The 17038-nt window shown below is 49.0% G+C and overlaps 1 protein-coding gene across 8 annotated transcripts in view; it reads left to right on the top strand.

Moving 5' to 3' along the window:
- Positions 1–17038, top strand: part of BTRC (beta-transducin repeat containing E3 ubiquitin protein ligase) — a 207599-nt gene that overhangs the window by 151680 nt on the left and 38881 nt on the right. For all 8 annotated transcript variants that reach the window (XR_016280034.1, XM_089509705.1, XM_089509702.1 and 5 more), the window contains 3 exons: positions 6681–6799; positions 11674–11923; positions 12421–12539. Coding sequence is in view for 7 of the 8 variants with exons in the window: in XM_089509705.1 (XP_089365831.1) it covers positions 6681–6799; positions 11674–11923; positions 12421–12539 (488 nt within the window). In the remaining variant the exon portion in view is untranslated. The remainder of the gene's footprint in view (positions 1–6680; positions 6800–11673; positions 11924–12420; positions 12540–17038) is intronic.

Raw genomic sequence — 17038 nt, 5'->3', positions numbered from 1 at the left:
AAAAAACCTGAGAGAAATGGGGTTAATCTTTCACTTCTTCTTCGTGGTCTCTGCGAATCATACAAATGGGTTTCACTGCGCCTGCGCAGTGCTGTTCGGAAACTTCTGGAATCACTGGGCAAAGTTCACTTTGCAACATATAGAAACTTTTTGGCGGTAACTCCGCCCACCCGTTATAAGGCCCCTGCCTTCCCGCTCTTTCCCCAGTTCCTTTTTTCCACCGCGCTAGCTGCTTCAGGGAACTTCACTTGCTTTAGCTTGCAATCGGAATCACTTTCACTTTTGACCTCGGACCGTCTCTTGACCATTCTTTGTCTCCCGCCCCTGGTAACTTCGAACTCTCGGACTGTTGACCTCGTTTCTGGACTTTCTCTTTCAACTTGTCGACTTCGGAAAATGCCTGCTCCATTTAAGAAGTATGATGTCTGCGGGGGCAAGGTGCCCATCCAGGACCCACACTCCTCCTGCCTCCTCTGCTTGGGCAAGGACCATGATACGAAGGCTTGCCCGCTCTGCAAGTCCCTCTCATCCCAGGCTCACAAGAACCGTGAGTCCCGGCTGACCTCGGCCATTGCTCTGGGCAAGGTTCAGGAGGGAGGCCCCCGTCCATCATCTGCTCCTTCGGCCCCGCCGCCTGCCTCATCTTCCCAGGCGAGTGTGTCCAGCATGGTGTCTGCCCCGCCGATGGCAGGATCGTCCACCACCACCGATGTGGCCTGTGGTTCACATAAACCCAGTGCCACCGACAAGCCCTCCAAGCGCCCCCACAAGCAGTCGGGGACTGAGGGTACCAAGCCCAGGGCAAAATCCGGGAGGAAGCCGTCCCCGGAGGGCTCGCGCGGAGGCGGAGTTCTCGTCGGTCCCGACTCCGTCCTCCAAGGCGTCGTCGAAGGCATCTCGACACGCCTCCAAGCTGCCCGAGACGGAGGCATCCTCTTCGGGAAAGGCTGCACCGGTGGAAAAGGTGAAGACATCTAAGCCTCAATCCACAGGAGCTGTCATCCTGCTGCACCTGCCGGACAACCCTTTCTTCCCCCCCGAGGATCGGGCCGAGACGCCACAGTCGTCTAAGAAGAGGCACCACAAGGAGGCAACTGAAGGCTCCGCACCAAAGAGGTCCAAGCCCTCCAAGGACCACACCGGGTCGGAGGTCTCCTCCAAGGGAAAGGAGCGCTTCCCACAAGCAACGCTCCCCGACGAAGAAGGCTCCAACACCAGCCTCTTCGTGCCCTGATGGCTCCTCCGCCTCGCATGCGGCCGCTCTCCTGGACACACCGCTGCCCTTGACGGTCGACTTTGCCCGCGCCGATGCGGAAGCAGCTGAGCTCCCTCGGAGACTGTTACCTCCGCCTTCTATCCATTCGGAGGTCGACGAACCGATGGAGAGGGACACTGACATGTTTTTTGACCCCGAATCCGGGAGATACTACATGTCAGTGCCGAGGGAGACTGCCTTCAGGGAGTTCACCCGGCTCAACCTGCGCCTGGTGGCCCCCCATGATGACCAGCCTGCTCCTTCCCATGCGATGGCCTCAGCCTCTGCACCACGCCGCTTCCCGACAACTCGAGTCAGGGTCCCGGACATCCCGCTTACCTCGGACACCGACTCCGAGGGGGAGCCCTTGCTGCCATCGGGGGAGCCCTCGGACGACGACGACACCTCCGTCCAGGTGTCTCCGCAGCGGATGCACCACCTGGAGCCTTCCTCCCCGACGGATGATGTGCGCTTCTTTAACGAGCACATCATTAAGATGGCAAGGGCCCTGGACATTGAGCTCTCCTACCCCGAGTAGGAGGCTCGGGATCCTGTAGAACGTCGGGTGCATGGCCAGGTGCCCACGCCTCCCTCCATCCCGCTGCTGCCCTCCCTTGAGTCCATTGTCCGGAGGTTGTGGGATGCGCCAGGTTCCCTCGTCAGATCGTCCAGGAAGATCGAGTCCCTCTACCGGATCTCCCCGTCGAGTTGCTCTTGGCTGGCCGAACACCCCAAGCAGAACTCGGCGATCGTAGAGGGGGCTCAGCAGGGCTTCGTCCCCAAACAGGCAACTTCCCCAGTCGACCGGGAAGCAAAGAAGGTTGATGGTCTGGCCAAGAAGGCCTACTCGGCGGCGGCCCTCGCAGTCAAGACCATCAACTATAACGCCTGCATGGGGGCGTACATTCAGACCCTCATGGAGGGGATCTCGCCACTCGTCCCGGACGTCCCAGACGAAACCCAGCGACGCCTGGTAGAGATCCGTGATGAGGCCCATTCGATCGGCAGCTGGCTCATCACCGCCTCCAGAAACGTGGCTGACTGTGCGGGACGGGCGATGTCGGCTTCGTTGGCTCTGCGCCGGCATGCATGGCTGAGGGGTTCAGACCTCAATGCCAACGTCAAGTCAGCCATAGAGGACATGCCCCTGGATGGTAGCGGCCTCTTCCACGCCAAGACCGACGAGCGCCTGAACCGCAAGTTCAGAATGAAGGCGGCGGCGAAGAAGCACGTGATGTCATCGGCTCCCATCTCGCCCTTCAGAAAGAGGCAGCGCCCGTGGCAGCCGCAAGGTCAGTCACAGGGGACCTTCCAACAAGACCGGCAACCTCAGCAGCAGGGCTCCCAGAGACGCCGGTACCCCTCTCAGTCCTCCTCCTCCTCTGGCCATCGCAACTTTCCTTCCCGGTACCGAAAGTCCCGCCGGCAGGACACCGACCAGGGGAAGAAGAGAGCCTGAAGGGTTGCAGCGCGCTTCGTCTCTCCTTCTTTTTTCTTTTTGGACATTTTAAGGCCCTTTGTCACCACCTGGGCCTCCATTACTACGGACTCATGGGTCCTCAACATCGTCCGTAGGGGTTATGCCCTCGAGTTCCAAGAGCTCCCCCCAACCGGAGCCTTCATTCCACTCACCCCTCGGACACCCTTCTCGACGAAGTGCGCACTTTGCTGGACAAGGGGGCAATCTCCCCTTTACCACCCGAGCAATGCTCCTGGGCCTTTTTCTCCAGGTACTTCACGGTACCAAAGGTGGATGGGGGCATCAGACCCATCTTGGACTTGAGGGAGCTGAACTTTTTCCTTGAATACCGCCGGTTCCGGATGGTAACCTTGGCTTCTATTCTGCCGCTTCTCCACCAGGGCCTGTGGTTCGCGAAGGTCGACTTGAAGGATGCCAACTTCCACATCGGAATTCGGGAGTCCCACCGGAGATTCCTCGCCTTCGCCATCGGCTCCACCGCGTACCACTACAACGTGCTCCCCTTTGGCCTTGCCACGGCTCTGAGGGTCTTCACGAAGTGCATGGCACCGGTGGTGGCATACCTTCATCAGATGGGCTACAGAGTCTTCCCGTACCTGGACGACTGGTTGTTTGCCGCCGACTCACAGCACGAGCTCCAAGAGGCAGTCTCATTCGCCTTGCACCTTTTGGACTCCCTCGGACTGGTCGTCAACGAAGAGAAGTCCCACTTCACTCCGACCAGACAGGCCAAGTTCATCGGAGCCATCCTCGACTCCGAAAGATGCTCCGCCTTTCTCCCTCCGGACCATTTCCAGGCGTTGGTGGCATCGCTGAGGCCTTGCATCTCTCACAGAAGGGTGAGAGCCAGAGACATTCAAGTGGCTCTAGGCCACATGGCGTCAACGACGTTCGTGACACCGTGGGCAAGGCTTCGCCTCCGACCACTGCAGTCCTGGTCCCTCTCAGTCTTCTCTCTGATGGAGGACCCTCCGTCCAAGTGGCTCACGGTACCGAGACCGGTGGCCGCTTCACTGAGATGGTGGCTGGACAGCCGCAATGTCTGCATCGGGATGCCCTTCCATCAACCTCAGCCTCAGTTGACTTTGACAACCGATGCTTCCCTGGAAGGCTGGGGCGCCCACCTGCTCGACCTGGTTGTCAAGGACAGGTGGTCGACCCGGGACAAGCATTTCCACATCAATGCCTTGGAGATGCTCGCAGTCGAAAAGGCTTTGAGGGCATTCGAATTCGCTGTCGCAGGCAAGGTGGTCCTCCTGAGGACAGACAACACCACCATGATGTATTACATCAACAAGCAGGGAGGCACCAGATCCAAGACTCTGCTCGAGATTACTCTTCGCATTTGGGACTGGTGCATCCAGAGACAGGTGCTCCTCCAGGCGATTCACCTTCCAGGAGAGGACAACGAGTTGGTGGACCGCCTAAGCAGATCCCCTTCGGTGTGCCACGAGTGGAGGCTCCACCCGGAGACGGTCAGTGACCTTTTTGATCGGTGGGGAACCCCCCAAGTCGACCTCTTCGCGACCGTATGGAACAGCCACTGTCCCCAGTTCTGCTCCAGGAGGCGAATGGACGGATCCCTCGGAGACGCGTTCGCCTACCCTTGCTCGGGAGAGCTGCTCTACGCCTTCCCTCCCTTCTCTCTCGTCATCAAGGTGGTGTCCAAGATGACAACGGACCGTTCGGATGCGATCCTGATCACCCCGTGGTGGCCGAGACAGCCCTGGTTCGCATCCCTCCTCCACCTCTCCAAGAGATGCTTCCTCCGCCTCAACTTCTGTCCCGACCTGCTGTCGATCCAGGACGGCCGGATTCTGCACCCGGACATCGAGAGCCTGCCGCTTGTGGCCTGGAGAATCCAGCCCTAGCCTCACTGCCGGACGCGGTGAGGACGGTGATCCTGACTGCACAGAAGCCATCCACCCAGCGGTCCTATGCCCTGAAGTGGAGGAGGTTTAGCCTCTTTCTCGATCAAAAGGGCTTGTCTCCTGCCCAAGTTTCCACTCCAGTGGTGCTGGAGTTTTTGATGGCACTGTTGGATGAGGGGTTGTGCCTCACATCCATCAAGTGCTACCTCTCTGCCATTTGTTCCAGGTACCAATTTGAGAGTAGGGCTTCATTCTTTAGGGACCCCCTGGTGAAGGGGTTCCTGAAGGGATGTGCCAACCTGCACCTTCCTGTGTCGGTACCGGCCCCGGCTTGGAGCTTGGAGGCGGTGCTGGCCGCACTCCAATCCAAGCCCTTTGAACCGATGGCCACAGCGGACTTGAGACTACTGACTTGGAAAACCGCTTTTCTTGTGGCCATCACCTCTGCCCACCGTGCGGGCGAACTCTGTGCCTTGCGGAGGGACCAGCCCTTCCTGAGGTTTCACAAGGACAAGGTGGTCCTCCGGACAGACATTACTTTTTTGCCTAAGGTTGTGTCTGCTTTCCACATGTGCCAGGACATTGTGTTGCCTACTCTCGCTTCCAATCCGACTTCGGATGCGGAGCGAAGCCTGCACTCCCTTGATGTCAGGAGAGCGCTGGCGTTTTACCTGGACAGAACTGCTGCCTCCAGTCGGTCCGAGAGACTTTTCCAATGCTACTCGGAACCAAAGAAGGGGTTGCCCGTGTCTGCGCAAAGGTTCTCCAAATGGGTGGCTGGTACCATCCACCTCTGCTATGAATTGCTGGGTAAACCTCTCCCTGGCAGGGTTCGGTCCCACTCCACGAGAGCAGTGTCAGCATCCTCTGCATTCCTGTCGGGTATTCCCTTGGAGGATGTCTGTAAGGCTGCTGTCTGGTCCCAGCCATTGACTTTTATAAAGCACTATAGGCTGGACACCAGAGCCATCCGAGACGCAGCTTTCGGGAGGGCTCTGTTGGTTTCAGGGTTGCATTGATTGCACTACTGATGGTTTGTGTTTTCAGCATTTATGTACATAATGCCACTGTTTTACATTCTGTTGAATGTTGATTTGCACAATTCCAATGGGACTGGTCTTGCATGACCTTTGATCCCCTTCTCAGGTTTTGCAATGTTATTGCTATGTTGAGTTTGTGCATGAACAAAAAGACTGACTCTCTTTATGGTTCAAGGTGTTTATTGTGGCAATAAATATACCCTTCGTTTACCATAGCTTTGGTTTCAGGACACTCCCTCCGCCGCTTACCTAAGCTTGTCAGTCTAAACCCATTTGTATGATTCGCAGAGACCACGAAGAAGAAGGACAGGTTGCTTACCTGTAACAGTATTTCTTCGAGTGGTCATCTGCGAATACATACAAATCCCACCTGTCCATCCCCTCAGTGTCCTGCTCTTATTGGCTCTTTCCATCGCCTGCTTGGCGGAAAAATTGCGGAACTGGGGAAAGAGCGGGAAGGCAGGGGCCTTATAACGGGTGGGCGGAGTTACCGCCAAAAAGTTTCTATATGTTGCAAAGTGAACTTTGCCCAGTGATTCCAGAAGTTTCCGAACAGCAGTGAAGCCCATTTGTATGTATTCGCAGATGACCACTCGAAGAAATACTGTTACAGGTAAGCAACCTGTCCTTCTCTTTGCTCCACTCCCTTCCGCATCAAGTTTGACTTCTAAATTCATTGGTTTTCCTCCTTCTTTTCTGAACAAGAAGAATAAATCTATATCATCTGCTTCATTTTCATGCACTGTGTTCATTGCAAGCAATGTTATTGGTCCTTCAGTAATTAAAGTCTTCCTGTTCCCTAATGAGAAGGGTAAACACTATGTTCATATTAAAAACAGAGATATTAAGGATAGTTTATATTGCTCCAAAGTGCCTGTGGAATACAAAGTGCATTGTGTGCCACTTAAAGAAGTTCTGCTCGCCTTAGGAAATAAAATGCTGTGTTGTAGAAAACAAAAAAGCCAGTCTAGCAATACAGTCCATTCACCTTATGATGAAGATCCAGGGTGATGAAGTCCCCTTTGCCTTCCTAGATCTGGGACAAGAATACACTAGAATGCAAGAGGATTCTGACTGGACACACAGGGTCAGTCCTTTGCCTCCAGTATGATGAGCGAGTGATCATCACTGGATCATCAGATTCCACTGTCAGGTATTTATTGTATTCATTCATTTGTTCATTTACAGTACTTACTATATATAATATATAAGTCTAGAAATTTTAGTCAAAAAATTGACCCCAAAAAACTGGGTTAACTTATCCTTGGTTAAGGTAAGTACTGTACCTTAACTCTAATAAAAAAAGGAACTATCTTTTTCTCTGAGTAGAGTGGAGAAAGACAAGCGCTCAGTTCATCCTGAAATAACCTAAAAGAAGCACCAACCCCCTCTAATATTTCTATTGTAGTGTCACTTCTGGCCTTTTTGAAAGTCTGGGTGGGAAAATGGCAGCAGTGGCAGCTCTTCGATGCATTGCCTCAAAGGAGTGCCAAGAGAATAGAGGGGGTTGGTATTTCTTTTTGGTTTTCCCTGGACTACCTAAGCTCTCCCCTTTCACCATTCTACTTGGAGAAGAGTATGGTTCCTTTTTTTATAACAGTTAATACAGTTAACCTTCCCTATCTATAGATTCTTTATCCACAGATTCAAGCATCCGCACTTGAAAATATTCAAAAATATATATAAATTACAGAAGGCATGCCTTGATTTTGCCATTTTATATAAGGGACACCATTTTGCTATCCACTGTATTTAATGGGACTTGAACACCCACTGATTTTGGTATCCACAGGGGTCCTGGAACCAAACCCCAGTGGATACCAAACTTCTACTGTACTGTACCTTAAACTCCTGTCTTTCCATCCTTTTTGATGTGCACGTTTTCTTACCTTTACCCATTCCTGGTTGCCTCCCCCGCACATTACACAGCCAGTATTTACTGTAGTTCCCTCCACTTCCATCAAGTTGTTAGGGTGAACACAAAGAGTTCTATCTGCTGGAATTTTGTAAGTTCTTTGGTGTTGTTTTCCTTTGCTTCATCCTTTATACCTTTGTTGCACACACCTAAATGTTACCATTGACTTGTCCATGGGTCATATCAAAATCCATAATTTTGGCTCCAGAACCTGACTTTAATTTACACAGGAAGTCGACTTATACATGGTATACAGTATATCTTGACAAAGACTTCCAGGGCAGCCTGTACAATAATGAAATTGTGGAGTTATGGAGCAAATTTTTAAATGTGGAGAAGCAACAAGCAACACCACCACCACCCAAAAAAAAAAAAACTATTTTGCTGGTGGCACAAAATTTTTGGTAAGCAGGAAAGTCTTTACTTGATGTCAAAAAGTTAACAATGTTGATTCTTGATTAATGAACCTTACTGAAAATGCTGAAAACAATCCAGAAGAGCCTCATAGAAGATATTAACATTCATTCCATTTCCCATAGCTTAAACCAGTTAGCACTTTCAAGGTCAATGCCGGCAGTTTAAATTTTGCCATGAAGTAAAACTGGTAGCCGGTGTAGTTCTTCAAGTACTGGCTTAATATGATCTCATTTTTATGCTCCCTTGACTCTGCATTAAGTTGAAGCTTCCAAACACTCCATATGGTTATTTTCACATATAATGCATTGCAGTAATTTTACCGGATCTTTGTCAAAACAGGAATGATAGGCAAAATAGTCAATATACAGTCAGTCCTTCTTATACATGGATTTTTTATACACGGATTCAAGCATCCACGGTTTGAAAATGTTCAAAAAATTTATAAATTTCAAATATCAAACCTTGATTGTCCATTTTTTATAAGGGACACCATTTTGCTATGTCATTATATTTAATGGGATTTGAGCATACACGGATTTTGTTATCCACGGGGATCTTGAAACCAAACCCCAGTGTATAACAAGGGTCCACTGTAGATTGAAATTTAGAGAGCAGTTAGAGTCTATGGGTCATGTTTTGAACTGGCTCTTATAGTTCCAAAACACACTGCAGATATAATCCAGTTTGAGGCTGCTTTATCTGACCTGGCTCAGTGCTAGGGAATCCTGGGAATTGTAGTTTATTGTGCACCAGGGCTCTCTGACACAGAAGGCTAAATGACTCATAAAACTACAATTCCCAGAATTCCCTAGCATTGAGCCAGGGCAGTTAAAGCGGTCTCCAACTGGATCATTTCAGCAGTGTATTTTGCCCCATAGATATCTATTTGAAAGATTTAAAATGGATTTTAAAAATCCAAAGCTTTGAAACAATTAAATTTTAGTTTGAAACTCCACTATGTACTGATGCTAAACATTTGATTACTAAAATAGGTAAATTCTTGAGATAAATGAAAGGGGGACAGGTAAAAGATTGTATGGTGAAATGGGCTTAAATATTGGCTCAGCAATCCAAATAGGACAATCAGAAAGGATGTGGACAAAGAATTGGAAATTGAGTTACAACTTGAGAGAAAAAGTTTATAAGATGATGTATCAATGTTATTCAACACAGGAAAGATTATCAAAAAAGTTAAAATAGCTCAAACAAATGTTAGAAATGGACTTGTTCTGAAGCACAGATGTATTGGATGCAAATACATTCAATTCTGGAGGATATTATTAAAATTAAAATACAATTGAAACCTGAAACATTTCTGTTGGGAATGTTAACTGAACAAGCTGAAGAAATATGAAAGGACTTTACAATATATTATCACTGTAGTAAAGATAGTCTATGCCCAGAAGTGTAAAGATGTTGCAACTCCAACAAAAGAAGATTGACTGGGGAAGACAATTGAACTTGCTGAAATGGACAAACTGACAATGTTGATTAAGGAGAAATCATTGAATAATTTTAAGAAAGAATGCAAATTGCTTATTACTTTTTAAAAGTCCCATTTATGTCAGTTTTAGGTTTTGGAAGTTAAACAGTTTGTATTAAGTAGAAATATAAATATATTATCATTTAAGGACATATAGTAACTTGTAGAATAAATTCATCACTTAGGGGGTGGAAAGTGAGTAGAGTAAGTATTGCCTGTTTGTGTTGTTTAGTATTGTTTATAATTTTATTATTGTTTGTGTATGTGTATTCTAGATATGAGTATGGTGGTTGTGTATATGTTTAATAAAAGTATTTTAAAAACCAGCATTGATAGGTATCTCAGATGTTTCACATACGATTGGAAATATTTTACTCTGTACAACTTTTCTTATCTTCAGGGATGTTTACATACCACCAGCAATACTGCAGGTGTTTTGGAGAAGTCCAGCTGTTCCTAATGATGGTGTGGCAACATGCACACACCTCCATTGGGGTCAACGGAACTTGAGCATCCATGGATTTCAGTATCCATTGAGGGGGGGGATCCAGAATGGATCCTGTGGATACCGAGGTCCCATTGTACATTCTTAACCAAGATTATATTTTGTGGCAAATACAGGTCAGCACTGCACCAAATATTATGCTCTTCCCACCATATTTATTCTAGTCCAGAAAAAAATCTTAAGTGGCAGGTTGTATGAGTGATTAAAAATGTAATAGTACCTAAATATTTCTTTTGCCCTACTAATTCTGAAAAAAGACAAGGAATGTAAAACATTTTCATAGCTCAACTGCACTAACCAGGATTTAATTGGATCTTTTATGAGAACCAGACTGAAACACTCAAGGAAACATAATAAGTGTCATCTCTTTTCAGGAACAGTTCATTTGCATTTGTGACCTGTGACATGTGACCTGCTGGTCACATATTGCCCACAGTATATTACTATACTTGTGTAGTATAATACCCAGTATAGTATGATGATGAATGAATGAAGTATGGATTAGTCAAAAGCAAAAGCTAGAAAGTATACTGAGAAAGTGTTCCTGCTAAGGAACAGGGATGATATCCAGAGCACATTTCTTCCTCTTTTGTTAATTTTGCCTATATTCTTCTTTGTAGCGATGCTTATTAAAATTAAGATGGAATATCTTAAGAAAATAAACGTTTGCGGGGAGTTCAGTTTCTGTATTACATGCAAAAGCATAGAAACTCAGCATCTCCAGCAGAAATTTCTGATTCTCAGGCTTATTTAATCTTTTAATTATGATGATTCTTGTTATTTCCTTGCCTTGTTGTGACATTACAGTGCTAACTGTATTGCCACCTTTTATTTGATAGACACTGTAATTGTCCTCAATAGAGGAGGGAAGTTTAATTCAGGAATCTTTTTTTATAGTTCATGATACCACATTGAGCAATCTACATATTTTATTTATTGTTTTTTGTGGTTTTTTCAGACTATGTGGCCATGTTCTAGAAGAGTTTTCTTCCTGACGTTTCACCAGCATCTGTGGCTGGCATCTTCAGAGAATGCTTGCCTGGAAAAGAGTTGGGTATATACTGCGTCACCCTGGGAAAGGAAGAGTGATTTGCATGTATATTGTTTTGTTGCTAATGGCAGGTCTCAGGGTGGGCGGGTCTGCAAAGGAGAATTAATGTCTGCTTGATTAGTGGTCATTGTCTGCTGGGAAGCCCCTGACTCAACAAATGCAAATTAGAAATGAGTCAAGGTGACACAGTATATATATACCCAACTCTTTTCCATGCAAGCATTCTCTGAACATGCCAGCCACAGATGCTGGCGAAACGTCAAGAAGAAAACTCTTCTAGAACATAGCCACATAGCCCGAAAACTCCACAAAAAACTATGAATGCCAGCCATGAAAGCCTTCAACTCCATATTTTATTTATTGTTCCCCATCTTTTAAATGCATATAAGAATACCCTTCCTCAGAAAGTTGCTGAGAGACGGTGTTTTAATTGAAATGCTTCTTTCACATCATACTTCTATTTAAGTCATTGTCATTGAATTAAGCCTACAGAATAGGTTTATTGGGCCCATCTTTTAAAAGAATTTGTGATAGTCTGTATTCCGACAGTCTTTGTGGCACTCTTGTAGTATATCCAGATAGTAGACCTTCAGCTTACATTATGAAGTTTACAACCTCTCTCTTTCTTTTCATCTTGTCTTTATCGGAAATTCTAGAGTGTGGGATGTAAATACGGGTGAGATGCTGAACACACTGATTCATCATTGTGAAGCGGTACTGCATCTGCGCTTTAATAATGGCATGATGGTAACATGCTCTAAAGACCGTTCCATTGCTGTGTGGGATATGGCCTCCCCAACGGACATCACGCTTCGAAGAGTTCTGGTTGGACATAGGGCAGCTGTCAACGTGGTAGATTTTGATGACAAGTACATTGTGTCGGCATCAGGTGACAGAACTATAAAGGTGCAAACCTTGAAAACATTATGACTTTGAGCAATTATTTATTATTGGATTTGTTCCATTTATATCCAAGGAGTTCAAGCTGTCATATGTGGTTTCCCTTGCCTCCATATAATCCTCACAATGGGCTGTACAGACAGCCCATTTGAGCCCACTTGAGGCTGACTTGGGGGTGTGGGTGTGATCCTTGTTTAACAAACAAACAGCTTCATTTATATAACACTTCATACTGAACTAACAGTGTCTAAGCGGTTTACAACTGTAAGCTAATTGTCCCCAACAATCTGGGTACTCATTTTAGCGACCTCGGAAGGATGCATGCCTGAGTCAAGCTTGAGCCCTTTTGCTGGTATTGAACTCACAACCTTATGGTTTTGAGTGAGTGGCTGCAGTACAGGCATTTAACCACTGCGCCACCAGGGCTCCTACATTGATCAAAATACCTCATTATGTTTGTCATTTTCAGCACAATCTATTTCTTTTTTTGTGTCCCCCAACAGGTATGGAACACGAGTACTTGTGAATTTGTACGTACCCTAAATGGCCACAAGCGGGGCATTGCATGTCTTCAATACAGAGATAGACTAGTAGTCAGTGGCTCCTCAGATAATACAATCAGGTAAGAAATACAACATTTGCCTGGACCTTGTGTTGCCTTTTATAGTATTCAAGTAGACTTTTTCACATAGGCCACTTTGAAGCAAACATTGTGAAAGTGCTTAACCTGTTTCCTATTCACTATATGCCTGCTCTGATTTCCCCTGTTCTAGCAAGCATGAGCTGTTCTGTACATTGGTGTGTAACTATGATACACTGCCCCACTCCAATAAACTGAGAGTACAGAGTAGATGGAAGACCACATTTCTAGATGTCGTGCTACATTAAAAAGAAAATCTGTGCATGAAAATCTTCAAGCGTATCTAGCACAGCAGACAGAAATTTGTTCTAGAAATTTGGCTTTGATGTGGTGTATTTTGTTCTGTTTTGTTTTTTGCTAAATGGAATATGTGTATGGTGTTAAGGTAGGAATATTCAAAAACGGCAGTCATCACACACAGTTTGATATGATACACTCTCCTTTTCCATTTCAGGATTCTTTCACTTTATTCTCTTGCATATACAGTGGACCCTTCCCTTATGTGGGGGATCTGTTCCGGATCCCCTGCATAAAGAGAATTCCGCATATTGCCGTGCCCCATTGAAAACAATGGGGTGCGCGTTTGCGGCAGTGCGTGGGCCATATATTTTATTGTTGCACAGCTTGAAAGCAAGCTTGAAGCCATGTATAGTGCACCCACATACAGCGAGGGCACACTGTATAAACAAGTCCCAAGTGTCACTTAATATGAAATAAAAATCAAGAGGTGTACTTTGTTTCTGAAAATTCCAAGAAACCTCAAAATCTGAGCTCAAAAGAGATTGCATATTATATATATATATATATCTTCTTCGTGGTCTCTGCGAATCATACAAATGGGTTTCACTGCGCCTGTGCAGTGCTGTTCGGATACTTCTAGAATCACTGGGCAAAGTACACTTTGCAACATATAGAAACTTTTTGGCGGTAACCCCGCCCCCCTCCTATAAAGCCCCGGTTCCCGCTCTTTTCCCCAGTTCCATTTTTCCGCCGCGCTAGGCTGCTGTTTGGAACTTCGCTCTTACTAGCTAGCTTGTTGAATCACTGTTTTTGACTCGGACTGTTTTTTGGACTTCGCTTCTTCTGCCTTCCCCCGTGTGCTTGACCAACCGGACTGTTGACCTCGCGTTTCGATCTCGTTTTTGCCTATCGTCTTCGTTGTAATGTCACCACCTTTCAAGAAGTGTGACGTCTGCGGGGGAAAGGTTCCTGTCCAGGACCCGCACTTGTCGTGCCTCCTCTGCCTGGGAAGAGACCATGATGCCAAGGCTTGCCTGCTATGTAAGTCCATGTCCTCCCAGGCCAGGAAGAATCGGGAGTCCCGCCTGACCTCCGCGATTGCCCAAGGGAAAATCCGGGAAGGGGACCGCCGTCCTTCGTCGGCTCCGTCTGCTTCTGCCGCGGCCCCCTTGCCTCCTGTACATACTAGCCCGGCTAGTGCTCCGCCGGCCCTGGCTCCAGCGACCCAGGATAGCGGGCGAACCGGCCAGGCCCCCGCTGGGGCCCGTGGTTCCTCGGAACCCAGTGCCACTTCCAAGCCTGCCCATCAGCCTCAAAAGTCTGATTCTGGAGCGCCCTCGACTCCGTCAGCCTCGGTCCAGGAGGAGGCCTCGACTTCTAAGCGGACAGCCACCGGCCATAAGTCCTGCGGGGCGGCTACTATGTCGGATTCAAGCCCTGGCAGGCTTAAATGCGGTGACAAGCCCCCCAAGGAGGGTAAGAGGCTTAAGGACCGTCCTTTGTCTACCAAGGTAGATGGCTCCGGCTCGTCCACCGCGAAGACTGGTACCGGTGGCCAAATCAAGACCGGCTCAAAGGTTGCTGATAGCCCCATCCTGTTCTTCCCGCCTGACACCCCGCAGGATTCAGCATCCTCCAAAAAGAGGGCTCCGTCCACGGTCGCTTCCACTCCGGAAGCTCCAGTGGCCAAGAAGGCCAAGGTCCGGGATCACGCCAAGTCCCGTTCCGAAGCCGGGACCATCAAAGATGACTCTCGGGACCGCCCACGCTCCCGTTCCCGTTCTCCGCAACCCAAGGACCGCCAGCCGGTGTCCTCCAAGCGGCGACGTGCCACTAGGGGCCGCTCCCCGCATAAGAAGCTCGCCTCCGCGGACGTCCCAGCTGTCAAGTCGAGTCACCCTCCGACAACTGAGCCGTCAGCCTCTACGACCGTTTTGGATGTCGGCTTGGACGAGGAAGGGGCCCGCTCTCACGGGAGGAGGTCGCCGTCACCCTCACCAGTGCGGGATCCGGATGCGGAGGACTACTTCTACGATTCGGAATCCAACAGATTTTACATGGCAGTTCCCAGGGACGTGGCCATGTTGAAGTTTCCTCCTAGAGATGATCGGTACCGAGAGGACGTGACGTCCCGAGCCGCGGCGCACTCTCGCTCCCCTCCCCATCGTGGAACGGCTCAGCCCAGGGAGAGAACCATGGTACAGACCATCCCCTCCGACTCGGAGCCGGATCTCCTTCCCAAATCCGAGGTGCCTTCAGATGATGAAGACCGAGTGGATGACTTCTTGTTGGGCCTCCATTAACCAGAGCCTGCCTCGCCGACCGACGATGTGCGGTCCTTCAGCAAGCACGTTATTAAGATGTCCCGCGCTTTGGACATTGAGTTGGCCTATCCCGAAGAGGCAGCCAAAGACCCAATCGAGCGATGGGTGCAGGGTTGGGTGCAGACACCACCGTCGATACCATTCCTACCCTCGCTGGAGTCCCTGGTCAAACGCTCCTGGGACGCCCCCGCTTCTCTGTTGGGACCGCCGCGTAAGATAGAGACCCTCTACAGGGTCTCGTCTCCGAACGCTCCCTGGCTGGCTTCTCACCCTCGCCAGAATTCCGCGATCGTCGAGGGGGCTCAGCACACCTCCTCTCAACGGCAATCTTCACTCCCCCTGGACAAGGAGGCCAAGAAGATTGACGCTCTCGCGAGGAAGGCATACACGGCATCGGCGCTGGCGGTCAAGGCTGTGAATTACACTGCCTGTATGGGGGCCTATGTCCAGACCCTCATGGAGGGAATCTCCCCGATCATCCCTGATGTCCCTGATGAGGCGCAGCGCACCTTGGCAGAGATCAGAGACAAGGCCTACTCAATCGGGAGCTGGCTGATCACCGCGTCCAGGAATATAACGGAGTGCACCGGTAGAGCCATGGCTGCCTCCATCGCGCTTCGACGTCACGCTTGGCTCCGTGGCTCGGACCTCAACCAGGGCGTCCGGGCTGCAATCGAGGAGATGCCCATCAGTGACTCGGGGCTCTTCCACGCCGACACAGACGACAAGCTCAACAGAAAGTTTAGAATGAAGGCGGCGGCTAGAAAACACGGCATGTCCGCCCCGGCCACTCCTCCGTTCCGCAAGTGTCTCCGTCCCTGGCATCACCAGCAAGGTCAGTCTCAGAAACCATATTACCAGGATCGCCAGTTCAACCAACAGGGCTCCCAGCGCCAGAGGTACCCTTCTCAGTCCTCTTCTTCCTCTGGTCGCCGGCCTTACCCGCCTAAATATCGCGAGGCTCGAAGGCAGGATTCTGACCAGGCTAAGAAAAGGGCATGAAGCCCCCCTGCGCACTTCGTTTTGCCTAGCCCCTATTTCCTGAATATTCTTCAGCCCTATGCCACCGTATGGGCCCCTATAACTTCTGACTCTTGGGCCTTGACCATCGTCCGAAGGGGCTATACCCTCGAGTTCGAAGAGCTCCCTCCCACCGGAGCTTTTATTACAACTGTCCCCTCGGACACCCTTCTCGACGAAGTGCGCTCTCTCCTCCAAAAAGGGGCCATATCACCCTTGCCACCAGAACTGCTGTCCAGGGCCTTTTTTTCTAGGTACTTCACGGTACCGAAGTCAGATGGCAGAATTAGACCCATCTTAGACCTAAGGGGACTTAATTCCTTCCTACAGTACCAACGCTTCCGCATGGTGACTTAGCTTCCATTTTGCCTTTGCTTTACCAGGACCTCTGGTTCGCGACAGTGGACTTGAAAGACGCTTATTTCCATATAGGAATTCGGGAGTCCCATCGGAGATTCCTCGCCTTCGCCATCGGCTCCGTCGCATACCAATGCAACGTCCTTCCGTTCGGCTTGGCCACAGCTCCAAGGGTCTTCACAAAGTGCATGGCCCCGGTGGTGGCTTATCTACATCGCAAGAGCTTCAGGGTCTTCCTGTACCTGGACGACTGGCTGTTTGCAGCGCCCTCGCGGGGAGAGCTGCAGAGCACCATCCGCTTCACGCTGCACCTCCTGTCAGACTTGGGGCTAGTTGTCAACCTGGAAAAGTCCCACCTGGTCCCATCCAAGCAGGTCCGTTTCATCGGCTCCATTCTCGACTCCGAAGAATGCACCGCATAATAATAATAATAATAATAATAATAATAATAATAATAGATTTATTTCTAGCCCGCCCAATCACGAAGAATCCGGGCGGGTTACAACAATAAAATACAACAAATTACAATAGAGTTAAAAA

The sequence above is a fragment of the Sceloporus occidentalis genome, unplaced genomic scaffold, assembly GCF_023333645.1.
Source record: "Sceloporus occidentalis isolate IW3139 unplaced genomic scaffold, rSceOcc1.0.p SCAF_2, whole genome shotgun sequence".
Lineage (NCBI taxonomy): Eukaryota > Metazoa > Chordata > Lepidosauria > Squamata > Phrynosomatidae > Sceloporus > Sceloporus occidentalis.
This window is presented reverse-complemented; position numbering and strand designations above follow the sequence as displayed.